Genomic DNA, 17268 nt, shown 5'->3' with positions numbered 1-17268 from the left:
TAGCCCCTCTGAGAGGCCAATTGTTTCCACCAGAGCTGCATCCAAGTGCAGGAGAATGAAATGAGACAGTGGTGGATGGTGGAACCCCACTGATTGAAGCCAGAGCTGTTTCCACTGCCCTAACATGACGCAAGGAAGCAGGGAGGTGTGTGGTGGCTGAGGGACCTCCATGAAGTAGCAGTTGCCTGGACTTGTGTTACATTCCCCTTCTACCTCCCTCCTTCCCTCAAAATGTCTGGTGTTCCTTTTGAAAAAAAAATCATTCATGCTGAAAAAAATTCACAATCCTCCATGGCTTTCACGCTCAAGAGAGTGTTATCCCAATTGAAAAAGGCTGAAGCAGAACCAGCAGCCCTATCCGAAAGGAAATACAAATGATGACTGGAATATGGTACAAAAGCATTATCTTCTCTACCCTCTTGAACACCACCAATTACAGACAGGAAACATTTTGCTGAAACGTGGATCTCTAGCACAGAATTAATTACATAAAAAAAACTACCTTTATTTGTTTTGGATTTAAGAAAAGCTGCGCCTTTACAAGAACAAGTTTACCAGTACACTGGACTACCCGAGTTATTCCCATTTTAGAGGTTAAAATCTACATTTAAGAAGAGGAGTTAACTAGAGTTTATGCTCGCTAGAACAGAATTAAACTGTACATAAATTCAATGCAATTTGCCCATTACTATTTTGAAACACAGTTTCTAAAATTCTGTAATATAATCTGAATACAGTCAAACCAAGCATTAAAAACAAACAATTTAAAGGAAAGTCTTACCTTTGGTGCACGCACATAATCTGTCTGTGCCCGAACAGTATATCACAGAGACAAACATATCTGGTTCCTCAGTGCCCTCTTTTTTAGGTGGCTCCACTTTGGCCAGAATTTCAAAGTTCGAAAGATCTAGTATTTTTACATATCCTCCCTGAGTAGTTATTACCAGGTGCCCAAGAGTAGAGATCTCAGATCTTCTTTCTCTCCCACTGCCATTTTTAGAAGTTAATTGTATTTCCTCTACGGGCTCCTCACAGTCATCCTCTCGATTATCCAATATATCTGGTGGGAGCAAAATCATTGAGGTAATTGTGTCTTGGGGGTCTTTGATACGCTGGATTTTTACTGGTTCCTCCTCTAGAGTAACTATTCTAGTGGCATAATTCATCTTATAAAGCACTAGGTATCCACCACTAACACTTCTCTGTTCAGGCTGAATTATTAAAGGAGTTGGTACATCTGCTGGTGACTCATGCTGGATTACATCAATACTCGTGCCATTCACTACAGCAAGACTTGATTCTAGTTCCCCCTTCCTTCTATTACATAGTGCCGAGTTTAATTTATTTAAATTATTCAAGGCCTCTACTTGATTTATTGCACTCAGAGATTCGACAGGACAAGTCCGCAGTCCTACTAACAGATGAACTCCATCTGCGCAAGGTGTGATTGAATCTACACACAGGTTCTCCTCCTCTGCAAACTTTGGCAGACGCAGGCACTGAACCAAAGTCCCAGGCTTGGGAACCATAGAGCTCCACTTGTCCGAGTCCGGAGAAGTTAGGTTGGCGGCAGCATCTGCAAACTGCTGAATGTAAGTCACGGGGGGATCCTGCAACAGCAACTGTTCCTGACTGTCCAGCTCCATTTCAATGATCTGTGGAACTGTGAAGCCATCATCATGTATACTTTTACTCATAATATTGTTCATCTGTGAAAAGAGTTTTCCTGCTTTTTCATCAGACTCCTTAATGCTATATAGCAGCAATACAGGTAAAGTCCTCCTTACCAGAGGGGAATTCAGTTCTGAATTAGTGCAGGATTCATTGTCAGTTGATCCCTGTTCTGAGACACTCTCACCTCGAGTCCTACTTAAGCCATCCAGTGACCTCTGAGAGTTACTGCTAACAGGAGAGGTAGCAGGTGATTTGTATGTTAATAGACCTCCAGCTAATAAACAAGGAAAGGGAATGTTGTGTTGTTCTAGATGTTTTTCCTTCATCTTTTCACTCTTACAGTTGGCCAAACAGGGATTTGCCCCAAGTTCTTCTAGATCCTTAACCGTGTCTTCCAGAACATTTGCAACAATTTCCCACTGAAGTTTCTCAGGTTGCTGAAGAATGCTGAGAGCTGTTATATCAAGGCTGACTTCCATAGTTTCTTTTTGTGATGTATGCCCTTTAAAACAAAAATGTGTAATATTATACATGTTCAAAAAAATGGAATTATATTGCATATATTATGGACTTATCCTCATAATTAAGCAAGAACTGACTGCTCTACAGTTTCAATATGTTAAAACATTTCACGTGTTCAAGATCTGATAGTCAAAAACAGTAAAAGAGGTCCAGAAACATTCCTTCCACAGAGACTAATGGTTCTCCTAATTTTCTCCACAAGAGTAAGTAGAGAGAACAGGACATCAGCCTTTTTATCAAGTCTCCCAGTAAACAGCATTACCTTTCTACCAATTATCCTATTTGGCTAGACTACCACTCTGAAATCCAGCTATCTAATCAACTCAACTCAATTCATGTTCTGCCATATATTATTCCCCTTGTCTCCCAGACAATCCAGTACCACCAAAAATCTGTAATTCTGCAGATTCATTGTCCGATCTTAGTTGAAAAATATGTCACTTTACTCTAAAACGTGACACTTCCCACCATGTAACAGACCACCTGATAGAAAGAACTCCAAACTATTATAAAACAAAGAGCCCGATCAAATTAAACAGCACTGCAAGAGTTAACAACGATCAGAAGAGTTCAATTAAGTAATGTGGAGATATAAAAGATTAAAAGGACACCATACAAACGCAGATTGAGAGGATTTAAGCATAAATGACAGAGCACCATCTTTACTAATACTGTTGTTGAAAAAAATCCTTTTTATATCTCAAGTCTATTTCCTTGCGTGTATTAACATGCACATGTTCTTTTTTCTCCCCACTTGCTGATTCTTACTCATAGTAGTAAACTGGATTATGGAAAATAAACATGTAATCCTCTCTCCCATCAAAATTTCTCATTCAACCTCTAAGAAGAAAACACAAGAACACCATGCACTGCACTGTTCTGCTTCCAGATGAAATCTTTATTTGGGAAGAGAATACTCTATCAAAGTGAATACCCACAAGGAAACAGTCAAGATACAGGAACCCTCTCTGGCAGTCCCCTGAATTTAAAGTGTTTTGTACAGATATGATTTGTTCCTGTTGTATGTAAGTTCTTTCAACTTGGTTTGTGTTTTATTGACCACAAGATAAGCAATGCTTGATGTCAAATAAGACATTTATTAACAAACAAAGTGGGGGGCTTCCTCTTCTTCTGTATGTAATCTCTCCATCACACAATGACTTAAATATTGGCATTGCTTTCATGATCAATCCTTTTCCTTTTTTCTAATACAGTGACTATAATATCATTGGTTTTGACAGGGCTTTTTAAAAAAACTAAAAAGAGCAATTTCCCTTCTGACCTCTAAATTATTGCATAAATTGGATACAACCCACCTGTCACAGATTCCGATCTGGAATGTTCTTCACTGTCTGAATCCTCCAGTAGGTCATCACTGAAAAAAAGTAATGCATTAATGACACCATGTACACTGTAGCTGCAATCTTATTTTTAATTAAAAAGTAAAAAATACATTATAATCTGGCATTTCTTTTAGTCAGCATTGCAAATCCATTGATGAGTTGGTCACAGACACTAACAATATAAAGATCTCCTTCTCCCTATCATCAAACCAATAGATCAGCTTTCTATTTGCCTCATTCTACTATTGTGTTCCCAACAATTCAGACATAAATGGAATGAAAATGAAAGCCAGTTCTCAGGAATCTTTCCAAGAAAAACTAAACCAAACAAATAAAACCTCTAAAAGCTGACGACACCTTCTTCAAAGTTCCTCAAAACAGTCTCTGAAAGGTGGAGCTGCCAGACTGGTCTTCAATTCTACCAAGGCAATTCTGTAGCTAGTAACAGAATGGGCGTATGAACAGTGTGTTGCTTTTAAAAAAATACTACCAGATGAATTATTTTTTCATAAAAGCAGATTCTGCTCAAGATAACTCTTCAAGAGATACAGGCCCTCCAGTAGTTCTAAGAACAGATGAAGATTTTATGCACCTGGCTTTTCCAATATAAGAAACAATTTCTTACTACAGGCTCTTTACACACAGGAAAAACAGTAATGCCTTTGCAGCTTCAGGTAGAACTACTCACAGTACTAAATCAGATCCCCACATTTCAACAAACTGGATGTTTCCTTCATGCCCAAGAAACTGATCTACTTCAGTTCAAACCTCACCAACCTTCGCTTCATGACAAGACAGCAACAACTTAATACTTCTATTCTCATCCAGCTTCCCCTTGAGTAGGAAAGCGATAATAAATTTCATACAGGTTAAGTGAAATGAAAGATAACTTAGTTCTGAGCAGTTGGATTACGATGACTGTCCCATCCTTTAACCAGCTCTTAAAATCATCTTAATTCTTTAATTCTCAAGGAGTATAGCCCTAAAGCTACAGTAAAAGTCCAGACCCCAGTGGCTGTTAGGCCCCACACTCTGATGTTGCCCACATTTCTACATACCCTCTTCAGAAGAGCAAGCTTCCCATTTGCTCTACACCAATTTGTAATACACAATTACACCAAGCTTAAAATCAAAGATTCACTTTCGTGTGCATTGTAGCAGTACTGCTGCTTTCTGTGATGCTGAAGTTTAAGAAGAAACATTCAGAAAACTAGCAAGACTCCCCAAACAGCTTTTGTCCTGAGTTTTCCAGCTCCAAGAGACTTTACTTTTTTGAGTTTTGGTAACATGAGGAATGAGTTTCCAGTAAGAGACCGTAAGAAGCATAAATATACTGCTTTTTCTCACATGACGCTTTCTAAGCACTGGCTTACCCTCTACCTTATCAAGAGTTTGCCACAGGACTAATTGTTTAGAATTTTTATGCATGTGTTAAATGTACAAAATGAAAGCAATTCCTACCACATCCACATAATTTCTTTTCAGAATGAAGTAACCAGAAATTACAGTGAAGTAATCAGAGAAAAATACGTTCCAGAAGTACACAACTAGCCTTTGCTTTCAAAGCCTTAAACACATAATCCATAACTGAAATGAAAAACTGCTCCAAAACTCATATTCCTTTCTGGTTTTTCTGTGCCTCTGGAACATCAGCACAGGGCAGCAATGAGATTTGGCACCCCTCTGTTAGTGGAGTATAAAAACTGAAACAGCAAAAATAAAATGGAACTGGTTTTAAAGACAGAAATTTAGGTTATTGTTTAAGTGTTGAATTGTGTACAGCTACACAATGATTAAAAAAAATTATCCCCATAAAAAAAATAAATCTTACTAAGCTTAAGTTTCATAAAGCGTGACTTAACTAAATGGCACTGACTAGTTACACAGCAGCATTTCATATTTCTCATTTTGTAGATCAGCATACCTGTCTCCTTCTAATTTTGGTATATCTGAGCAGCTAGATGAATCTTCTAGCCATGCTAGTGTTGGTCTCCTTGAGTCAACCCCTGAGCTCTGTTCTCCTGATAACATAAGTTGCTGCACAATAGCTGGATCATATGCATTGATCTCAAATTTTAAGTGGACCTGAGAAATAACAAAAAACAGAAGAGGTCTTTGATTTAAATTGACATATGCTTCATCCATTATCGATTAATAAAAACTGGCTGTTTATATTGTATACCTTCATAAGTTTGGAAACATCCCATATGCAGATCTTTCCTCGTTTTGTTGCAGCAGCTAGAAAATGAGGGCAACTTCCAGATCCAAAGCAGGCTATTCTGTCAGTGCCATCTGTGCAGGGAAATTGTGCTGGACTTGTTGCCAGTGTGACTGAAAGAGGTACATTCTGAGTGTGCTCACCCTTGACAAATGGGCAGTTTGGGGAATGTCTCTCATGTTCAGACCTTTTCATATTAAAAACAAACACAGCAAATATTGATTTCTTACTGTGAAAAATATACACATCACATACAAACTCAGCCCTTGAAGTGAAGCTGACACTGAACTGTTTGAACTGTATTGCAGTCAACCATACAAGAGAGTTCTCAAGTTACTAACACAGCTTTCCCTGCTGTTTCTCAATAGTAGACTGCATTAAAGCCTTTGATCAAGTACTTACTGGCTATTCATATTCAAATGCAGGAATCTAAACACAGTGCTCTTAATATAATTAGTCCATTAAAAAAAAAAAAATGTTCTATAGGCAGTAGCCCATCATGTCCTCATGAAGAAAAGCACAGACTGAATTCTACAGAATGTACAATAGAACTCAAGTGTTATTATAAGTGACCTTAATAAGATGAGGCAACGTCCCGTCTTCGGTTCTACATCCACACTCATAAAAAACAAAACTGAATTTACTCCTGAATGACACACTGACCAAGAAGCATGAAAAAACCTTATAATCCCAATATATACCTAAGGCAGAGACATGGCAAAGAGCAATCGCACTACTACAAAATATACGTAAACTAAGAAGGGAAAGGAGGAGACAAGAACTACGAAGATAATATTAAAAAAGAAAGTTTCCAGCAAGTCAGGAATCTGATGTGTTCAAATAACGATTATATATTTTTGTCTTGAATATTTGGTAATTTCATTAAGGACCCTTTAAAATATCAACATAAAGTTCTGTATTTCTGCCACTATGCACAATTTTAGTCAATTCAGGAAACTAGTAACGGATTTTGCAACTTCACATAAAGGTAAATATGCACTGCATGGCCATTGCAGTTTAAGAACTCAAAAAAAGATGCGTTCTAGCTACAATCGTACAGAAGATTGAGTTAGATCCATGAAAAGAAATGTTGGCTGTCATCTTTGGCATGGAACAATTTGAAATGAAAGAGCAAATCAGAATTAAGAAATAAAACCAACTACAATGTCTTGGGTTTAGTATTATACAGAAATTTGACATAGTACAGGGAATTATTTTGTTATTTGGTCCATGGAATCATTCTGGAAATCCATTCTTGTCAGTGACACACCCTAAACTTACCAGAAATGCCATCAAGATAATGTTGATCCTTGTCCTCCAAAGATTTCTAACCTATTCAGCACAAAATTAAGTCTACTCTAAACATCATTGAACTTACCAAGGTTCGTCTGTAGGCTCCCAGCATACCAAACACACACTACAGGTAAAGCACATTGCTCTGTCATCTCCTGATGAAGCAGGCTATAAAAATAACAAGAAACACTTGATATTTATATAGCTATGTACTATGAAACACTAAATAGGTCATCAAGTCCTCTTCTTCTTCTAGCGGCATAGCAAAGCACCACATCAAACTTACAAAAGGCCACAAATTACACACTATAAAATGGCAGTATTTCACACTAAAAAAAAAAAAAAAAAAAGAAAATATACACCACATTACTACTGAAGAGGTTCAAAACCAACACCTGTGCAAGCCACCGGATAAAAACCACGCAGACACGGAACAGAACTCAGCATCACTTCTAAAACTTTTTTTCTTTGGAAAACATTCACAAGGTCCAAAAAAATTAGAACCTCAGCAGAATAACTGTACATCTGTATGCAACACAGGTTGAACCAGTATTTCTTATTATGCTTCCAATCTGCTGGAATACAAAGCATTCTGTATCACTCCTCTGTAAAGAACAGTTGTTGCTAGCTGAAGTGACAGAGGAAAAAAAATGGAAATTTCCATTCTCTTAAAATTTAGCATTTTCATGATCACATTTTGAGTCACCAAGATATACCTGGGAATATGCAAATGCAATTCTAACATGAATCCCCTGCATTTCTCCTCCTGAACAAGCTTAAGAAATCTTTCAAAAACTTTATCCACTTGTACCTATCAGGCTTTGCAGTTGACATAATGAGGCAGACAATACTGATGTCTACTGATATGCACTGCCTAGCCATCATTATCTAAATCCATACCTTAAATGATTTTTTAATAGTAAAAATCATTTCAAAGAATGAAAAATGTTAATAAGCAGAAGCAGTGGAATAAAATGTTGAATAAAATATTCACTAAGCTTAATAATTTTGTAATGTGGTCTAGAACTGTTGTTTATTACAACACAGTTTTAAGTCCCACTAGGAAAGTCTTAGAGAGCTCACGTCAAGCTTATTGCTTGTTTTGCTTTACTTACAAAAAGGATATTTACTCAACAGTCTGACAAGGAGGAAAAGAGACTACGTAACAACCAATCTCATCTTTATAACTGCTGATTAACTCAGATCAATCTGATACTTAGAAGTGTTTTATATGTTGAAGTTCAGAACGGTATTTTCTGTGATCTGTACAAAAAAGAAACTGAAACTTAAAATAAAGAAACAGCTGAATGACAAACTTTTTCTTTATGCTTTTTGCATCACTGAAGGAATACATTTAAAAAAGGGACTTTTTTCCCTGCAGAACTACTAAACCTTTTACCTGGTGATAGAACCCAGCTTGAGCCATAGGATCTGGCTGTGCCCACCTATAACCCACATGAGGCCATGAAGTGAATGTCTCCCGTCTGTTAGCTTCACTATACATCAAAGACCTGGAAAGGTAAAAAAGTCTACATTACCAAAATTGCCACTTAGAGCAAAAAAATTAAACTATTTATGAGGTATTTTCAATGCTTTAGTAAGCATTTAGGAATACCACAGCTACTTATCTATAAGTTATACTTAAAATTATCATTAACAATTACAGAAAAGTTACAAAGTTCTCTCACTTGGGTGCCTAAAGAACATGCTCAGCAGAAGACCAAAAGATGCAACAACCTACAGGCCTTAAAAGGAAGATTAATAAAATAAGCTTCCAGGTAGCCTCGTTTGCCTAACTGCAGAAAAGCATCAGATATTCAAAGCTACTCTGCATTTAGGGGGGATGCAGAATCTAGCCCAGTGGAACTGCTAGAGTTGATTTTTTTAACATGACTACTACTACAGAAATTTGAGTTTATTAGTTGAACAGATAGGAATATGCATATTTAAAACTACTCAAAAGTGATATTTTAGTCTTAACTGAATACATGGTACAAATCCTCCAACATTCACCACTCATTGCATACTATAAACTTAAAAATTATAAACTACTAAGCCACAAAATATGAACTCCTCTGCAACTCATTATCTATGAAAGAAAAGCTCCTCTCTTTTCCACATGCACTCAGTGCACATCCCTCATCTGAAATTGTACGTAAGAAACAACTATCAGCTTTTGTTTTTCCTTGAGAGAAGTTTTGTTCTCCAGTATCATCCAAGGAATGGATGCTGCTAGACGGAAAAGTGCCTCACTACTTCTTTCTGCCCCTCACTTTCAGCACACATTTGCTGTCTTACAAGAGAATGAATGCATTAAACATCTCCTACCAAGGAAGTAAACTATTCTTGCAACACCTACATAAGGGCTGTCTTAATTGACATTATACCATCTTAAGAGACAGATCTCTGAGAGCTCAAATCAAAAATACAGTTATGGCAAGGTACATGTAGACCCGGAGGCTTGGGGAGGGGAAATAAGAGATGCAATTAATTTTGTTAAATTATTTGGCCTGTAAGAAATTATAATACGCTTGCAAAATAATATTGTAGAGAAACTTTCAAGCAGGAATTAATTTATAGACTTAAAAGATATATCAGTATTCTAACTATAGTCTCAGCTTCTGGAGGTTAAGTAATGGGTTACTTGCTTGTGTACACATTATCACTTAGATCAGAAAGCAATGAAGCAACAGTCTGAGGTAAAATTTTCTCTGACCCCAAACACATAGCAGCTGACTAGAGTTCAGAAGTAGTGTATATATATACACTCTGCAAAGGCAACAACTTCCTAAACACAAAACATGAGCGTAACTCTTTCTTGTATGAAGGAAAAGGAACTGAATTAATAATGCAGCATAGCATATATGCTCTATCTTTGCTAGACAAATGAGTGCTCCCCTTGCATTCAAAAGAGGTATACATGGGCTCTTAAAGCTGTGCAGTTTCCGAACATCTCAACATTGCTGTCTTGGTAACATTTCAGTACTAATTTGAGCAACGCCATAACTAGTCATACACACCAGACTGTTCAGATAAAACTCATAATCAATCACGATGAAGAGTAAAGCCTCAGTGAACATATCACATTAACATGTTACAATACCACCTAGGGACCTATATTTAGGGATGCAATTGTTACCTTTCTGAAAGTATATGCTGGGATCAAGAGCAAAGCAAATTCAACTTGCCTAGCATTAAAGTCAGAATACAAACAAAACAGCCTTGTGGCACCCATAAAGATTTCTCTAAGTTTATAATATGTACAACACATTATGCATTAAACAGTTCATTAGCAGTATGTGTAAGAGCAAGAAAGTACAGAATAGGACTCATTTCTTTGGCAAATAAAAGTCACTTAAGAGCTTACTCTGATACTACTAATTGTTAATCAGATTTATCACATATTTTGTCTTAATGTACCTGTCCACAGATCGACCAGGTCCCACACCAAGTTCTGGTCGCGCGCTGGGTAAGAGGTAAGATAACCTATCCATCACAGAGGATGCTACAGGTAAGGCAGCAATATTTTGATTTATCTTCTTGAGCTCATTTACAATGGCACTGGCGACAGACTTCAAAACATGATGAGGAAGGTGAAAGGTAACCGTTGCCCACTAAATTAAGAAAAAAAGTGCCTAGTTTATATTTTAAAATTTTAGTATCTAAACAACAAATAGATCACGACAGCGTCAAACCCAAAAACAAATGCACGGCTTGCACTCTCTTTTGATTTCAAGAAATAACACAAGAACAGGCACACAAAAGCAACATGAACTTAATACAAGGAAAGTGTCAGTAACGTCAGATTTAAGCTCAGTTGGGTTTATCAGGAAGAAACTAACCTTGTTTATTCCCTTAATAAGTGAAACTTCACACAGACCCACTAAGAAACACGTAACATATTACATCCTCTTCAAACAAAATGCACCACTAAGTCAAGCATTTTGTATGCTTCAATAATGGTAGCCAAGCAAATCAGATTTGGTGATCCATGTTAGACAGTACAGAGACAAACTCTTACCTTTGCAACTTTGTGATTTGCTGCTGTTTCATGTGAGGTATTTTTTAAACCATCCTTCAGTTGTGTGATGAATAAGTCATATCCCTCTGTGCTAGAAACATCTACTTTTTCTATGCAAGCAGATAACAGCTGCTGAGCCTAAAATGCAGATGCGCAAGAGAAGTTAGCATCCATGTTGAGTAACTACAGAGAAGAATTATACCTGTTTTGTTACTCCAGGAAATGTATTGTATATTATATCAGCATAATTCCCATAAAAGACCCAGAGTTGAGCAAGCAGTTCCAAATTTTACTTTGTAGGCCAATCAATGAAAAACTTCAGCAATAGTGACAGTAATTACTACAAGTTCCCTCAAGGGTGCTACCACCAAATGTTAAACAAGTCAGTCATACAAACAATTAGAACCCATATTCAAGCCAATGAAAAAAGGAGACATCTATTGCCCAATGCTTTCCCTTCAAAAGAATTCACTCAGCTTTAGGGACAAAAAGTGAGAGCAAGAACAAAGTCTTGACATTTTTCTGAGTAGCTTTGTATCTTAAAAAAGTTAGATGATAATGAGAAAAACAGTGTTGCAACAAAATTAGAGATAAAAAATTACTTAAAATGGCTAGTATAATGAAGCTGGAAAATGAGGCAGAAAAAAACCAGGCTAGTTTAGAATCTAGAAATTTTTGAAACTCAGAAATAATGCATCTGGAAAGTAACACTATAAACATCCATTTATAGACTTTTTTCTTCCAAATCCCGTCTGTTTCTACCTTGTCCCTCTGTCTGCTAACTTCATGTCAACAGATGAGATTTAAAGATATGCTCTGTGTGCAAAACACAGAGTATTCTGTATCTGTTGTTAGTTGGGCTAACATCTGAAAAACGTTATATCAAGTCTTTCAAGTTACAAACACGGGGAAGTATTTCCTAAGGGCAATGGCCAGTCAGTCCTTTAAACAGCCACAAACTGCTCCAAACAGAATGGGTCAAATGACTACTTGGTTACATCCTTCAGGAGTTCGCAGGAATAAAGACAGAAAATAAGGCAAATCAGTCTCCTAGCTAAGGCTGTATCTGTTTCTCAGATTTCAATAAAAAGACAATTACAATTCCTGTGGTATCTTGTACTTCCCAAGTCTCTTGCAGATGACAGAAGTACACCACAAAGACTCTGGAAGTTCGTAAATTTACAGTGTTCTATGGGGAAATAAAAAAAGCATAGAGGCTGCATCATAACTTCTCAACGCTGACAATTAGGAATGCATAAAGATGCAAAGCATTACCAGCAGATCAATCACATAAAAAGACTATTTAAGTGCAAAGATTTGCAGAACAGTTCTAGAGACTAACAAAACATAAAGGCTCTTGCTTAGATAAAGGTTCTTGACCTTCTGATGATAAAAGAGGTGGACTGATGTGTTTGTATGATATTTGCTTAATATTTACTAAAACTTTGAGGCCTGGGTAACTCATCTTTAAAATGTAAAGCAAGAACTGAAGACTGTTGATTTTTCTCCTCCCACCTCACTGATCTGGCCATCAACTCCCCAGATCTGCTACTGAATTACAGTATTTTCTATTCCCTTCTACAGAAAGGATCTTTTGTGGAGAAGTGGTCTATTTTAACCTTGAAAGAAGGGTCTGTAAACTCTTTAGAACCAAAGAATCTTTAGCTAAAACAGACACAAACCTACAGGCTGTATTCACAGTATCGCGGAATGGCCAAGGTCGGAAGGGAGCTCTGGAGACCATCTAGGCCAGCCCCCTGCTAAGGCAGGGTCACCTGCAGCAGGTTGCACAAAGTTGCATCCAGGCAGGTTCTGAATGTCTCCGGAGAAGGAGACTCCACAGCCTCTCTGGGCAGCCTGCGCCAGGGCTCTGACACCCTCAAAGTAAAGAAGTTCTTCCTCATATTGAGAGGGAAATTTTATGTTTCAGTTTGTGCCCGCTGTCCCTTGTCCTGTCACCAGGCACCACTGAAATGAGCCTGGCCCCATTCCCTTGGCACTCGCCCTTAAGAGATGTGTATGCATTGATAAGATCCCTCTCAGTCTTTCCTTCTCCAGGCTAAACAGGCCCAGCTCTCCCAGCCTTTCCTCATCAGGGAGATGCTCCAGTCCCCTCATCACCTTTGGATCCCTCCGCTGGACCGTCTCCAGTACTTCCCTGTCTCTCCTGAACAGGGAAACCTGGATCTGGACACCATACTCCAGATGTGGTCTCAGCTGGCGAACCACGTGAGACTGCAAAACCAGTGACAGCAAAACTTATGAAAGGAAATGCTGACTTCTGTCTCTTCATACTCTGCCACGCATACCAAGATTTCGTAGTTACCCACAAAGAGTGTAAAAATTATGCCAGTGGCAACAAGCCTGAGGAGCCTGGAAAGCTCTCTTTGAAGACCTCTATGAAGTAACATTTTATTGCTGTTGCTTCTACTCAAGACAAGTAGTTTTAAACCTCACATATAACACACATTCTTGGTTCATAATAAGCACCTATTATTCAATATTCCAAGAGTGCATACATATTTTAAAACAATACTCAGGATAAGTTTTTGTTGGTGGTGCATCATTAAATATAAATTCCATTTCCCACAGAGGTGCATGGGAAGTGCTCTTTTCTCAGAGTGCTTTAAAGACTCAGAATCTGGATCTAGTAGTCCAGGTTTGGGGTTTTTTTGACTGTAAACACTATTCTAAATATTATCACTGGCAGATGCTCTATGCTTTTCCCAAACAAAGAATTAATCTTGCTTGCAATTGAAAGTGAGGTACAGATTTACTTCCCAGGTCTATTACTTCATAATCATTACAAAGGTGAAAGCTGCTTTCCTCATCACCAAGTGCCTCAGAATAGAAACAATTATTAGCTGTCTTGCATTAGGCAACATTTGAAAATAAGAATGTACATGTTGCCTCACCTAATAAACACTAAGCTAGCTAAACATAAACCAACACGACTCTAAAAAAATATAAACGTATACATTAGCTTCACTTGAAGCGATACTAAATGCTGGGTTGTGTCTCAAATCAGGAGGAATCGTGTTACAGCTGTGATAGTCCAAACATAAAAGGGAAGCCCAGTTTGCAGGGAAAAAAAAGTCTTTTATTAGACCAACGGACCTAGCCAGAAAAGTCAGATTCAAACATTAATTCTTCACATATACCAACACTACATTAGCTGATTTTAATTGTCTCTTTTCCCCTGAAAAGCTAAAAAAAATTAAAAAAAAATTCAGGGATGCCTAGCAGCCCAGACTGACTTCTAGAAGTGCATACAGATTCCATACATAAGCACTAACAAAGCTCTAGAAATTAGTCCTTATTCCTATTATTCCTAGCCACTAAAAAGTTCTTGTGTCTGGAATAACGTGCTCTTGATGAGGCAAACTCTTATTCATTTGAGATACAGGTACCTGCAAAAAGCTATCGCCCCATGACAGCTAATAACAAAGAAACTTTTCCATTACATGCTGTTAATATCACACTAGAAACTCAGGGTCAAATGTCTGGTTTCAGTATTTCTGACAGAGTTATTTACATATTCTCCCCTGCCTCCCCCCCATCCCCATATCTCACCTCTGTAACCGGCAATTCAAGCTGAACCACGTCATCTTGTTTTGAAACAGGTGTTTGCAGAGCTGTGTCCAACAGTAAGATGCCATTGAGATCTTTCCTACATCCTACTGCATAATCGTCCACAAAGATCACTTTATCCACAGCAGAAATATACTGACATTTCACCCGTCCACCTGGTTTAGCTATAAAGGGAAAGACAAAAAGCAAGATCCAATTAGGAAACAGCTTTTGAAAAAGACCTTTAATATCTGTTCCAGAAAGTAACATAAAACTTTAGCAAAATCTTTACTTCTTGAGATGATAAAAAACTAGCATTTTAGCTACAACTTTCACCAGATTTTTGTATTTCCTACATCAAAAACCAACCAACCAAATTCTATACATTCCATCAACAACTACAATTATTTTATTCCTATAAAGGAAGCATCACTCAAGTCCTGTTCCTACCAGGAGGCCTAAAGTAGTGTTTTCAAGTCTAATGTAGATACCTGATGTACTTAATGTTATCTGACAATTAATAAGAATTAAGTTATACCAGTCAGCATAAAAATTAAGACAAAACTGCTAAACTACCATTAAGGCTGATTAACAACATTTCATCAAGCAAAACAATACCCAGACTCCTGAAAACCTAAGTACAGCATATAACATGCCAATGCTACACAGCGTCCCTTGAGACACTACGGTAGCTTATTTCTGCTCAGCGCTGCATACGTGACCTAACAGGTTAGAGAAGTTTGGTGGGGATGGAGGAACCACCAAGAGATAACTAAGGAAAGGCTATGGCAATGGTATCCTCCTCAGAAAAGTTTAACGTTAATTGACATTATGACGTGTCTAAGGCTGGATGGATTGTAAAACTAAATCCATGTATTATGCTATCCATGTAGAAGGCAAATTGCTTAATTCACAGAAAGTGTAAGCTGCTGCTACAGAAGCAGACTGTATGCGCGCTATAGGTATATGGACACATCACCCAAAGGACAAAGCTGAAATCGCTGGATCGTCAACATAGATCACTTCTTGTTGCACAGGAATTTCATTAAATTTTGCATTAATCAAGTCCAGTCCCTGTTCTCCCCTTTCCTCAGACACTGGGTACTGTTTTTATTATGAATAATTAAAAAATCAACATTTAGGTAGCTCGCACCCAGATAAGGCGTCCAGATAAAGACAGCTACAAAATTCTGTCGTCTTCCCACTTTGATACAGTTAAATGGAAATTAGAACTTCCCCAAATATAGGGCACATCAATTCAAGTGCATTGCATTTGTCGTATCCTCTCAAAAACTCAGGCCAAGAAGAGTTGTCAGCTGCCCTCCTCACCAAAATTTTGGAAACAATGACTCATATACTCTCAAAATATAGGACATATGCCTTTGCCTGCATGAAGTATACTGCAATTGTAATCATTGCTGTAACAGTCAGAAACACTTCAAGAGCCCTAAAATCACTTGATAGCTATGAAGTCGTTAGTCCTAGCTCAACAAAAAAGGGTCCTCTGAATGGCAAATCAACTAGTTTCAAACTGTATTTCTGCCAATACATTGGAGTTCCTCACACAAGACTTTCTACAGCCAACACAGCTGCAGCCGAGGAAGTCATTCTACAGAGAAATTTTTGACAAAAATTCAAGTAGAAGCTTTAAGGTCTTTAAAAGCATTAGTTTCAACAATCTACTGGAAACTGTTATGTAAATAAACTGAAAGGTATCTGATGCCCTAAACTAGAAACCTCAGTAGATTCACACGGTGTATGCAGTTTACTCAGCATGATCCAAGTGGTGGATTGCTACAGGATACTTTATTTAACACATCACTTCTACTCAACACCATGAACACTTTCTTTCGCACTTTCCTTATTTCCCGACAAGCACAGGAATATGCTCAAGCCCTACAACTAGGAGTTTAGCAGCCTACAGTAGCCCCAGCCCCTGTCACTTTCCAGGCTAGACCATTCTTATCATTTCTGTAGTGAAGTTACTGAAATCTCATGTCTAAACCACCACGCAGCTAACTAATATCCTCTGTGTAAGCAGTCCCAATTTTTAGAAGCCAATGAAGATTACTAATGAGATAGACAACATGCCTAATCAACATTAAGAAACAAACCGAAAAGTTTTAACTACAGCACAAGAAATATATTTCCATATGTATTTCCAAATGTATGTCAAACACCCTGGGAAACATTCTGCAACTGGCTGGTATACATTTTGAATAGCTTCTGAACTGCTGACAAGCTATTTTGCAAATTAGGAGTTTCATTTTACAGTTCAGATAACACATTTCAAGATGGTTCTACTACTAGTCACAAAATGTATTACAGAACACCTATGACTGCCCATATAGATTAAAACAGTAGGTTGAGAACCGGTAAACTAAAGAATTTAGAATTCACCATTACAGAAGAAGTCACCACTGTAGAAGAAATGCCTAGAAAAGTTTAATCATACTCAGAGCATTGGTGGAAGGGTCCTTTCCAACTCAGGATCAACGTTTTCGCCGTGTGCCAAAGGACTCCAACTAATATCCTTTGAAAAACCTACCGGTAGCACTACAACATTATGTCTTGCCTGTCCAGCCTGGCTAAGTTTACCAGCAATAAGTAGTGATCTGCATCTTCAC

The 17268-nt window shown here is 37.8% G+C and overlaps 1 protein-coding gene across 6 annotated transcripts in view; it reads right to left on the bottom strand.

The window, feature by feature from the left end:
* BIRC6 (baculoviral IAP repeat containing 6) overlaps positions 1 to 17268 on the bottom strand; it is a 183177-nt gene that overhangs the window by 153223 nt on the left and 12686 nt on the right. For all 6 annotated transcript variants that reach the window (XM_055726252.1, XM_055726249.1, XM_055726253.1 and 3 more), the window contains exons 2-10: positions 14645 to 14826; positions 11072 to 11209; positions 10471 to 10664; positions 8450 to 8561; positions 7136 to 7218; positions 5722 to 5944; positions 5464 to 5624; positions 3513 to 3571; positions 782 to 2176 (exon numbers count right to left, since the gene is read on the bottom strand). In XM_055726252.1, the coding sequence (XP_055582227.1) occupies positions 782 to 2176; positions 3513 to 3571; positions 5464 to 5624; positions 5722 to 5944; positions 7136 to 7218; positions 8450 to 8561; positions 10471 to 10664; positions 11072 to 11209; positions 14645 to 14826 (2547 nt within the window). The remainder of the gene's footprint in view (positions 1 to 781; positions 2177 to 3512; positions 3572 to 5463; positions 5625 to 5721; positions 5945 to 7135; positions 7219 to 8449; positions 8562 to 10470; positions 10665 to 11071; positions 11210 to 14644; positions 14827 to 17268) is intronic.

This window comes from Falco cherrug, chromosome 13, assembly GCF_023634085.1.
Source record: "Falco cherrug isolate bFalChe1 chromosome 13, bFalChe1.pri, whole genome shotgun sequence".
In the NCBI taxonomy this organism is placed as follows: Eukaryota; Metazoa; Chordata; class Aves; order Falconiformes; family Falconidae; genus Falco; species Falco cherrug.
This window is presented reverse-complemented; position numbering and strand designations above follow the sequence as displayed.